The sequence below is a fragment of the Dromiciops gliroides genome, chromosome 3 (genome assembly GCF_019393635.1).
Source record: "Dromiciops gliroides isolate mDroGli1 chromosome 3, mDroGli1.pri, whole genome shotgun sequence".
Lineage (NCBI taxonomy): Eukaryota > Metazoa > Chordata > Mammalia > Microbiotheria > Microbiotheriidae > Dromiciops > Dromiciops gliroides.
In genome coordinates, this window is record NC_057863.1 from 74,620,664 (window position 1) to 74,633,290 (window position 12,627).

Consider the following 12,627-nt stretch of genomic DNA (forward strand, 5'->3'; position numbering starts at 1 on the left):
GTGAGAAGAATATAGTCCATCACAGAAGGTCAACACACAATGTTGATGATACTGTGTACAATGTTCTTCTGGTTCTGCTCATCTCACTCATCATCAGTCCATGCAAGACCCTCCAGGTTTTTCTGAACTGCTCCTGCTCATCGTTTCTCACAGCACAATAGTATTCCATTACATTTATATACCACAACTTGTCCAGCCATTCCCCAATTGATGGGCATCCACTCAAATTCCAATTCCTTGCCACAACATAAAGAGCAGCTATAAATATCTTTGTACATGTGGGTCCTTCTCCCCTTTCCATGATCTCTTTGGGAAAAAGACCCAAAAGTGGTATTGCTGGGTCAAAGGGTATGCACAGCTTCACAGCCCTTTGGGCATAATTCCAAATTGCTCTCCAGAATGGCTGAATCAGTTCACAGCTCCACCAACAATGCATTAGTGTTCCAATTTTTCCACAGCTTCTCCAACATTTATTATTTTCCTTTTTTGTCATTTTAGCCAATCTAATAGGTGCCAGGTGGTACCTCAGGGTTCTTTTAATTTGCATCTCTCTAATCATTAGTGATTTAGAGCATTTTTTCATATGGGAATAGATAGCTTTGATTTCTTCATCAGAAAACTGCCTGTTCATATCTTTTGACCATTTCTCAATTGGAGAATGACTTGGATTCTTATAAATGTGATTTAGTTCCCTATATATTTTAGAAATGAGGCCTTTATCAGAAGTACTGGCCATAAAAATTGTTTCCCAGCTGTCTGCCTCCCTTCTAATTTTGGATGCATTGCTTCTGTTGGTACAAAAACTTTTTAATTTAATGTAATCAAAATAATTCATTTTGCATTTTATAACATTCTCTATCTCTTGTTTGGTCATAAACTGTTTTCTTTTCCAAAGATCTGATAGGTAGACTATTCCTTTCTCTCCTAATTTACCTATGGTACCGCCTCTTATGTCTAAATCATGTATCCATTTTGACCTTATTTTAGTATAAGGTGTAAGATGTTGGTCTATGCCTAATTTCTGCCATATCATCTTCCAGTTTTCCTAGAAGTTTTTGTCAAATACTGAATTCCTATCCCAGTAGCTGGAGTCTTTGGGTTTATCAAACACTACATTACTAGTGTCATTTACTACTGTTTTTCCTGTGCCTGGCCCATTCCATTGATCTTCCACTGTATTTCTTAGCCAGTACCAGATAGTTTTGATAACTGCTGCTTTACAGTAAAGCTCCAGGTTTGGTACCGCTAACCCAACTTGCTGTGCATTTTTTTTCATTATTTCCCTGGATATTCTCGATTTTTTGTTTTTCCAGATGAATTTTGTTATTATTTTTTCTAGCTCTATAAAATAAATTTTAGGTAGTCTGATTGGTATGGCACTGAATAAGTAAATCAATTTAGGTAGTATTGTCATTTTTACTATATTAGCTCTGCCTATCCATGAGCAGTTAATATCTTACCAATTATTTAGGTCTGATTTGATTTGTGTGAAGATTGTCTGGTAATTGTGTTCATAGAGTTCCTGGGTTTGTCTTGGCAAATAGACTCCCAAGTATTTTATATTATCTACTGTTATTTTAAATGGAATTTCTCTCTCTATCTCTTGCTGCTGGACTTTGTTGGTCATGTATAGAAATGCTGATGATTTATGTGGAATTATTTTATATCCGCTACTTTGTTAAAGTTGTTAATTTTTTCAAGTAATTTTTGAGTTGATTCTCTAGGATTGTTTAAGTATACCATCATATCATCTGCAAAGAGTGATAGTTTTGTTTCCTCCTTGCATATTCTAATTCCTTTAATTCCTTTTTCTTCTCTGATTGCTAAAGCTAACATTTCTAGTACAATATTAAATAATAGGGGTGATAATGGACATCCCTGTTTCACCCCTGATCTTATTGGGAAGGCCTCTATTTTATCTCCATTGCATATAATGCTTGCTGATGGTTTTAGGTAGATACTGCTTACTATTTTAAGGAAATCTCCACCTATCCCTAAACTCTCTAGCGTTTTTATTAGGAATGGGTGTTGTATTTTGTCAAAATCTTTCTCTGCATCTATTGAGATAATCATATGATTTTGGTTAGTTTTCTTATTGATGTGGTTGATTATGTTAATAGTTTTCCTAATGTTGAACCAGCCCTGCATTTCTGGTATAAATCCCACCTGATCATAGTGTATTATCCTGGTGATCACTTGCTGTAATCTCCTTGCTAATATCTTGTTTAAGATTTTAGCATCAATATTCATTGGGGAAATTGGTCTATAATTTTCTTTCTCTGTTTTTGCTCTGCCTGGTTTTGGTATCACCACCATATTTGTGTCATAAAACGAATTTGGTAGAACTCCTTCTTCACCTATTTTTCCAAATAATTTGTATAATATTGGAATTAATTGTCCTTTAAGTGTTTGGTAGAATTCACCTGTAAACCCATCTGGCCCTGGGGATTTTTTCTTAGGGAGTTCATTAATGGCTTGTTCAATTTCTTTTTCCAATATGGGTTTATTTAAGGATTTTATTTCCTCTTCAGTTAACCTGGCAGTTTGTATTTTTGTAAATATTCATCCATTTCATTTAGATTGTCAAATTTATTGGCATACAGTTGGGCAAAATAATTCCTAATTATTGATTTAATTTCCACAACATTGGTGGTAATATCACCCTTTTCATTTTTAATATTGGTAATTTGGTTTTCTTCTTTCTTTTTTGCAGGTTCTGTAGTTTCAGAATCCATCCAGAGGCTTGATTTAATGTTCTTTTTGAGGGAATAGAAGGAGAGCTCAGGCAGCTTGCTGATTCTTCTCCACCATCTTGGCTTTGTCCACATAGTAAAACTTTTAAAATTAAACTACTTTATTATACATATTTATCTCACATATAGACAAAATGTGATTTTACTCTGAAATGTTTTAAATATTTTTTTCATAATAGAAATAAACATGAAGTTGGTATGAACTCTTACTCAAAATCTTAACTCAAATCCTTACCCTCAAATCTAACCGATTATAATTTTGACATAAAACATGGGTTTTTTTTGTAACTTGTATACATTTTTATTTAAAAGAATTGGCATAATGTGAAAATGCTCTAGGTATTTAAAGCAGACATGAAAAATGGATGTCACTTACAAAAGCAATTTTCCTGTTAAGTATTAATCCTTTAGCTTTTTATATGACAATGGATGCAAATAAGTGACATACATTTTTCTTACAATAGATACTTTGTGATGGGGGAAAAGCACTTGTAATAATAAATTTCTATTCAGCAAAATATAAACACAAAATATTCTTAAAGACAGGTTAGATTAAAATCCCTTGCAGTGTCTAAGTTCTAAGACTTTCGGATCTTAACCTACTTTTTTCATTTTTTATTTAGAATTTTGTTTTTCCAAATTACAAGTAAAAACTCATTTCTACATCAACTTTTTAAAACTTTGTGTTCCAAATTTTCTTCCTCCCTCCCTACCCATCCCCTTAAGAACTCAAACAATTCAATATAAGTTATACATGTATAGTCATGTAAAACATTTCCACATTAGCCAGGTTGTGAAAGAAAACAGAGAAAAACAAAACTTCAGATGAAGGAACTAACAACAAAAATATGCTTCAATCTATATTCAGATACCATCAGTTCTTTCTCCCTTAGATGGATTGTGTTTTTCTTAAGTCCTTCAGAGTTGTCTTGGATCACTGTGTTGCTGAAAGTAACTAAGTCTTTCATAGCAGATCATCTTACAATATTGCTGTTATTTTATATTCAGTACATTGCATTTTGCATCAGCACATGTAAGTCTTTCCACGTTTTTCTGATAGCATCCTGCTCATAGTCTATTTTTTGATAAATGAACAAAGAACCATGGTATCATCCCCAAAATGTTTTTAAAATATGGAAAATAATGGGTTTTAAAAAATCATTTTTGCTTAAGTTTTTTTTAATTTTAATTTATGCCTTAAGGCCAAAATACACAAATAAACCATTAATATTACTCTCCTTTTAGAACATAAAATTTTGGGGTAAAATCTAGTTAAATTCCTCATTTTATAGATGAAAAAGCTTGGACTATGGGCAGTTAAGTGTCTTACTTACCTCAATCCTATGGTTAATAGCAGAGCCAAGACTCAGACCCTCCCCCCTTTTCTTACTCCAATTCCAGTGTTCATCTACTGAACCATACTGCCTCCCAAGTAATACTAATTATATATATGTAAATATATATGAGTATAGTCATAAAGGAAAACCTAGATTACAAAAGTATATTCATTGTAAATTGTACACAACTTCATTGCAAATTAAATATAACAATATAAAAATACACAGTTTAAAAAGACAATGAGGAAAATCTGGTAATAACTAAATTGAGTAACATGAGAATAATAGGCTCATAAATTTCCTATAAAGATAAATTAAAAGGAGAGAACAAGAAGCAAAGTGAAAATGAAAGAAAAGAAAATGTAGTATACAATAATATTGCTTAATTGGGATCTATAATGGAATTAGTACATAAATTCCTCACATCTGACTCAATTTATTTGTCACCAAATAATATTTAATGTACATGAAATTAAGCAAAATTAAAATTAGTTACATTAACATTCCTGTTTATATTTTTATGTAAATTTCAAAAACAATAGAGCATTTAAAATGCTACTAATATTTCCTTTTTCTCTGGATTGCTGATACTCTCCTTGATATTATACCAGCTATTTATAGGTATGAATGTTTGTTTTTTTATATGTAGTAATTTTCAAAATTACTTTGTATGAAACTTACCTACATTAAAGTCTAAATGGAAATAAGGGAAAGGCAGAAAGAGCTATGTGAATGGTATGGCCATATGCCATAGAACATATATAAACATCTTTTAGCATAGAAACAATTTTTGAAACCCATTCTATATGGGAAGGATCATACAATCAGAATTTAATCTCTACAGGTTAACCATTTTGTTCCTTTTGAAATTCCTATTGAGCAATCCAAGGGCTGCCCATAGATCGAGCTAATATATTATAGGATCATAGGAAAGTAGTTGGAAGAGAACATAAAGGTCATGCAGTCCAACATTAAAATTTTGCAAATGAGAAAACTGAGACACAGAGAGGTTATGTGATTTGTTCAACATCACATACTAACTAAAGCAAAGTAGCATGATTCTAAAACCGGTATTTTTCCCTGTGCCTATAGTCTGTGGAATTGGAAAGGGCAGGGATTCTAGGTAAATGGTTCTCATCCACCTTTCCATATGTCCAAAATCCAAATCCTCTACTCACACAGGCACTTTTTCTCAAGCCCTTATCTCTTCTTGCCTAAATTATTTCAACAGCTTCCTAATTGGTCTCCAGGCCTCAAATCTCTTACCACTTGAATCCACCCTACACACCACTGTCAAATTAATTTTCCTGAAGTGTAAATGTGACCATGTGGCTCCTCTATTACACTAAGTCTGGTGAATTCCTACTGCCTCCAGCATAAAATAAAAACTCTTCCATTTAGCTTTCAAAAGCTTACATAGCCTCTCTCTCTATCCTTATTGGATATTACTCTTTCTCCCATACTCTGCAATCCAGCCAAACTTGCTTTCTCTGTACCTTACATATAATATTTCATCTCCCTTCTCCTTGTCTTTGGAATGCAGTTACTCTTTAACTCTACCTTATATAGCTCCCCTTTCCTCTAAAATATAGCTAAAGCATCATCTTCTGCACAAAGCCTTTCCTGATCTCTTCTGATAGGGTCCTCATTATCAGACCACCTACTATTTAACTACTTTGTATTTATTTGGGTTTAGTAACTTGATATTTATGCTTTCCATATTTTATGCTTCCATATTTATGTGCTTGTTATCTCACTTATTAGAATGTAAGCACATCGAGAGAGATGACTTTCACTCCTTACACTTTTACCCCATTTTCTAGCCTAGAGCCTGATATAAGGTGGTTGATTTAAAAATAATTATTGTTTGATTATTGACTGATTGATACACGGGATGGGAGGTTCACTGTTTCAGGAGAGAACAGCTGTTCCCTGGTAAATAAGCAACCAGAAAGCATTTATTAAACACCTTGTCAATGGTGATCACTGTGCCAGGAACTGGAGATCAGAAACAAACAAACAAACACAAAATTCATCAACCCCTTCTCTCAAGAAGCTCATACTATTATGTCTGGGGAGAAACCATGGATGTGCATATTGCATGTATATATACATGCATACATATATACATACGTATATGTGTGTAAAAGTAATTGGAATTCTGTTTAGACAAAACAGACACAAAATAATTGGAGAGGGGTGTCGGCAGTTGAGATCAAGAAAGGCTTTGAATAGCAGGGGCTGTATTTCAGCTGAGTTTCTAAGGATGTGAGGTATTATTTCAATTGGAAGCAGAAGGGAATGCATTCCAGGCAGAGGAGTCATTTGGACAAACGCATTGGAATAGGAGGTACAATGCCCCAAGTAAGAAAAGGAGAGAAGGCCAGTTTGTCTAGTTGGCGAGTTCAGGAAGGGGTTGGGGGAGTCATATATAACAGGGCTGGGCCCTGCAGCCAGTCCTTTAAAAGTCAAATATTAATTTATAAATTATCTTAGGAGGGCCACGGGAGTTTAATGTAGGGGAGAATCACAGTGAAATCATCCACTCTGGAGGTTTCTCTAAGGGCCATGAAGCAGGTACAGTCGCATCCTTTACCCTGCACCTGCTCCATGCTGCCTCCCCATCCCTGGTGTTCCATATAACAATACATGGCTTCAGTAGCAGGGCACTAAGCATTAACTATGAGATGTACACCCTTATGTTAGCAGAGAACATTAACTACAAGCAGTTCTTATCTGTCACATTATGTGAGGAAACATAAGACAGCAGTCAGCAAGTTGCTGGATAATTAATTTTGTACGGGGGCAATCAGGAAAGCCCTAAGTGGTCTCTTCCTTCAGAATGTGCATGCCCAGTTCCATATCCTGCCTACCCAGGCTTCATGGAGAAGTTCTCCATTCCAGTAGAGCAGGGATTCTGTGGATTACTCTATGATGACACATGTACAAGTGACATAAAGAAAACCATATCGCATTATTTAGGAAATAAATAATCGGGAAAGGTGAGCAGAGCAAGTAGTGAGAATGGAAGCAAATAAAGGGGTAGGCAGTAGGAATGTGGCCCTGGTTCTCACCAAAGGTTAAAGAATGGAGATGTTGGCTAAATCATATGTGAAAGATCAGTGGTAAGACATGGACAAGGGCTAAACAGAATGAGAGCATGGAGAGCTTACGGTTTGTATAGACAGAAGGAAAACTCACACCAGTGAAACAGTTGATCCATTGAAGTTTGTAAATACCATTGTATTACAAGTTGACACTCTTCTGATTTCAGAACACATTTTATCATGGGTTCTCACAGAGTCCCTTGTTTTGACTTCTAGCCTTAACACTATTGGGAGCAGTCTTGTATTTTCATTTCTCTCATAGCACTTAACACCATACTTTTTCATGCAGCAAATGTTCAAAAATATTTTTGAATAAATGAATCAATCAGTAAATGAAGAAACAACCAATGCTCATATATGAAATCTGCCCATTTGCCTGACACAGATATACTGGAATGAAGCCTTCTATAATCTCCTAAAAACAGGTGCAGGAATCCAGTTAGCATTCTCACTTCTAATTCCCTTACTTGGCTGCCCATAAGTTACATATACCATTTTGGAGCTAGCCGTAATCCTTAGATATCTACAAAGAGGTCAAATAATAAACTTACCATTCTGGCATCCCAAATAGACAGGGATTTGTCTGCAGAGCTGGTGAGAAGGGTATTGGAGAAAGGAAAAAATTCAATGCTGTTGACTGAGTCTGTGTGACCACGTAAGGTATATCTGCATCTTTCACTGTAGATGGAGAAAAAAGGACAATAGGAAAGGTAAGAGCAAAAGTAAAATAACAACTGAAAATAGTACACTTTCTGATGTTGAAAGAACTTTTTCCCTAAAAGTGAGGAAGAACTAAAAATAAAACCAAAAAAATCAAAATGAGAAAAAATCTGAAAAAGAATGGCCAATTAATAGCATTAGCTTAAAAATAACCTTTCATCCAAAAATCACTCCTGGTTGTTGTTTTTTATATATACTTATTTTTCTTTTTATTATAAATGGAAAAAAGAGACACTGAAAAATGTCAGCAAATGGCCTAAAGATATTATCTCAGTCAGTTCAAAGGTGAGGGAGGGGAAGAGGGGAACTTATATTTTGCCGTGACTATTCCAGATCACTTCCCCATCACCATCCTAACATCTTCCCTAGGAAATCATTTGTGCCTTTTGAATTTTATTAAAGTGATGTTTTTATCTTAATGCAGTCCAGTCAACTCCTCAATAACAGCAAATGCTACATCTTCATGTATTTTTATTTTCAAGGCACACTTTTTAAAAAAAAAAGGTGGTTAAAAGGAGGAGGACAAAGAATGCAAGGGTCACTGCTTCTTTATTTCACACCTTTCTTCTAATGCCATGGGTAAGGATTCTCTCATCTTCTTCTAAGCAGGATGCCCAAGAGTCCTCATGGCAAGGTGTTGCTGAGGAGGTACTCTAAGGGAATAGAATATATCATTCTAAATGCGACTCCATGGGGATTCTGGAAAATTCTATAAGAAAGAGGTTCAGATGAGAGAGAAATGATTTCTGGGAACAGCAAGTAAAGCTTCATGGAAGAGGTGGTATTAGAACTTGGCCATGAAAAATAATTAGGCATTGGGCATATTGGGGAAGGAGAGGGAGAGTATGGAAGGAGAGGGCAAGCATCAGCACCTTCCTACTCAAACCCTGCTCTTTCAGCACTTCGGGCAAGTTAGGATGGGCTGAGGACTATATGTGAACACCTACTATAGGCTAAGCACTATGTAACAGAGTAGAGAAAGAATATTGCTTTGAACTATGTTCCATATTGCCTTATTTTAATGGGCTAATGCCCATTACTGGAATTATCATAGAAATCACTGAAAATGAAGAACAACTATAAAATTTATTAATCAAGTTTCTTTTTAGTTTTAAATTTTCAACACTCATAACTTTTATTGCTATCAATATGTATTCATGGATTTAAATTTGCACAACTGTGTAGAGATTTTAGTTCTGGAATTTTATAGCTGATATTCTTTTTTCACACTTTCAATCAAGGCATAGGTTCTTAAGTCAGCTAACAAATAATTATCCTTCATAGCAGGATTTTAACCATTCAACTAATTCATCAAATCCTTCTTGTCAATAGATCCTTTTCTTATAAAGAAAGTCAAGGAAAAGTAGATTTCATGGGGAAGATAATAAGTTTTATTTCAGATGTTGTGAACTTGAAGTACTATTAAACTACAAAGTGAGATGTCAAATCGACAGTGGAAAATGTTGATGTGGAACTCAAAAGAGAACCAGTTACAAAATGCTTTACCAGTATTATCTCATTTGGTCCCCATAACAATCCTCTAAGGAAGGTACTACTATTATTATCCCCATTTTACAGATGAGAAAACTAAGGCTGAGAAAGGCTAAGTGACTTGTGGGGATCACATAGCTAATAAATATCCGAGGCAGAATTAGAACTCAGTACTTGTTAACTCCAAGGCCTCTACTGTATTGCTTCCATCATCTTGCTGCCTTGTACCAACAAATCAGAGATATAAATTTGACACTGATCTGCACAGACCCAAAAGTTGAAGCTACAGGAATGAACAAAAGATTCATTTTGTACAAAGAGGAGAAAAGAACTGAGGATGGATCCACAAGGTACTCCTTATGGTGTGAGTGCTTGGTAGGGGTGAGGGAACACACCCACACAAAAAAAACTACTGAGGAATCATAAGGTTGTAGAGCTATAGATGTACATCTGGAAATGACCACAATGGTCATGGAGTATGATACTTTCATATTATAGATGTAGAAACTGAGGCTCAGAGAGGATTTATGATTTTATAAGGTAGCTAGTAGCAGAGATAGGATTTGAACTCAGGTATAAAGACTTAACGTGAAAACAAATTATATCTAGACAGTATAAACAATCAAGTGATATGTGTGTCTATTCTTAACTGTTCTTACTATTGATATATTTGAAAAAAATATTCTCTATAACATTGAGGATTTGTTAGTTTTCATCAAAACTCAAATAATTTTGAGAGATATTCATTTGTGATGGAAAGTTACAAATATCTTACAGAGCAATTACAATTTATGTAGTTTCTGAAAGGGAAGGCTAAGGATGTGTCTTCATTTAGCTTAGGGGAAGAGAACACTACACAGAAGGAAAAAAAGTACATTTGTCATGAATCACTGGCTTAAGGTATGGGGGGCATCCCAGGCAGACAGACTGCAAGAACAGACTTGTGAGAGATTAATTAGCTGCCAGAGCAGGAAGGCCCATTCAGAATTCCTTCACAAGGTGAAAATGGACTAAAGTGATGGACCATGACCAGTAGAAGGGAAAGGAATGATTTGCACATTTCTATCAAAAAACATAAACACTGAAGCCGGATGCAATTTTGTCTGTTTCCCTTTCTGTGGTCATCCTATTGTGCAGAGATGAGCTAGCTTATGAGCCATTTTCCCCTCTCTTACTTTGCCTCCTGTATTATCCTCCATCTCACCTTCTTTCCTCCATTTCTTTCCCCACCCCCCAGATTTAATTTATCACTCTGGTAGCTGAGTGATTGCTATTTCTTTGAACCTCCAACTCTCCATAAAACAATGTCGTCTGCTTTCTTAGCTGAGATACACTTTCATTTAAAGTCTATTTCTTGTACATTAGCTTGCTGTGGGAGGAGAGAATTTTATCTAAATGTCCTACCTTTGTGAAGAATTAGCTAGTAGTGTAAGGCAGAAATCTTTTGTTTAATTTTCATAAGAGGGCAAGTGTTTCAGTACCAAATTGCATTTTTAACATTTTGGGCTTGTACCAAAATTCATTTATACCAAAGTGGTGATTTAAGTAAAATTAAGATTACTAGAGTCTTACATGATCTTAGACCTTTTTACATTTGGGTTATAGAGCAGCAAGGGAGGACAGTGAATATTAAGAGAAATCACTGAGGACTATTGTTGATGTGAAGGGGAAGAAGATTCTATTATCTCTTTAAAATCCTTCCTCCATGCAAGTAATACTGATGTAACCAAACTAAGCTAGAAATGCTAATGATATACTCTTGTGCATTATTTTAATTAGGAATTTAAAACAAAAGCTTCTATGGAGAACTTAAATCTGAAAATCAAACTTTATAGTAAGTAAAATCTTTCCAAATCTAAAAATTGCACCTTATAATGGTTGGTATTAGTGATATTAGTGAGATCACAAAGAGTTGGACATGGTTGAAATGACTGAACAAGAGAACAATTGCACCCACCTCACAGGGTTATTATGTGAACCAAATAAAGACACTATGTGTAAAATACTTTGCAAACCTTAAAGCACCATATAAATGGTAGTTATTAGTGATGTACCAGAAATGTTTCCCATCACTATAAGTGATATTCAGATCTATGATATTCACGCTTCAAGAAATGTTTAAATTCTGACCAATATAATTTTGTTTAAAAAACTAGAGAAGTACATAATATACTTCAGAACTATTTCCATCCATAAAGTTTAAACGTTTTAAAGATTCAGTGCTTTAAGAACTATCTGGAAAACTAACTAATATATAATAACTCCTTTCAGGTTGTTCTGTGATCTAGTCCAGCATGGACAGCTGCCTATCAGCCTTGTCTAGCTGGATAAGTCCATAGGCATTTCTAGCTCAAAAGTTCAAAATGGAGATCATTCTCTCTCTCTCTCTCTCTCTCTCTCTCTCTCTCTCTCTCTCTCTCTCTCTCTCTCTCTCTCTCTCAAAGCACATACCTACTCTTCCAAATTTTCTTATTTCTGCCATGCTTTCACTCACAAGAGCTTGCAATCTTGGAGTCATGTAGAATTGCTTATTGTCCTCACACAGATCCCATCAGTTGCCAAATCTTGTCACTTGTGCCTCCATAACATCTCACTCACTCATCCCCATCTCTACATTCTCAAGGCGCCACTATTCTAATTCAGGCCCTCATCACCCATCTATCCCCTCAATGAGTGGTATTGATTTCAGAAAGAAACATGGGCCACTGCATGAGGATCTCTGATGCTACATGTTGATGTATCTATGTTCTATCATGTTTTTATTCATTTTGTTAAACATTTCCAAATTCTATGTATTGGGAGAGTTGACAACTCTTCCCTAGATCATGACAATAACCTACTGACTGCTCTCCTTGAATGAGTCTCTCCCTTATTTAATTCATCCCTAGAGCCACTACTGGGATAATTCCTATAGTTCACGTTTGACTCTTCACTCTTCTACTCCAACCTCTTGAATCAAAAACCAACTTCCTGTTTGACATTTAAAGTCCTTCATAACCTGACTGACCTATCTTTCCAGGTTTATAATACATGGCTACCTTTTCTATATTCTAAGGTTTGGCCAAACTAGCTTTCTCACTGTCAGTTATGAGCAAAATTCCATGTCACCTCACCATGCCTTCACACAAGATGGCTCTCATGTTTGGAATATAGCAATACTACCTGCTATTTACATAGTGCATGAAGTTTTGAAAAGTGGTTTATATACATTAATTCATT

The 12,627-nt window shown here is 35.2% G+C and overlaps 1 protein-coding gene across 1 annotated transcript in view; it reads right to left on the minus strand.

Moving 5' to 3' along the window:
- SPAG16 (sperm associated antigen 16) overlaps nt 1-12,627 on the minus strand; it is a 1,175,972-nt gene that overhangs the window by 484,000 nt on the left and 679,345 nt on the right. The window contains exon 13 of the mRNA XM_043996008.1: nt 7,749-7,875. Within this exon, the coding sequence (XP_043851943.1) occupies nt 7,749-7,875 (127 nt within the window). The remainder of the gene's footprint in view (nt 1-7,748; nt 7,876-12,627) is intronic.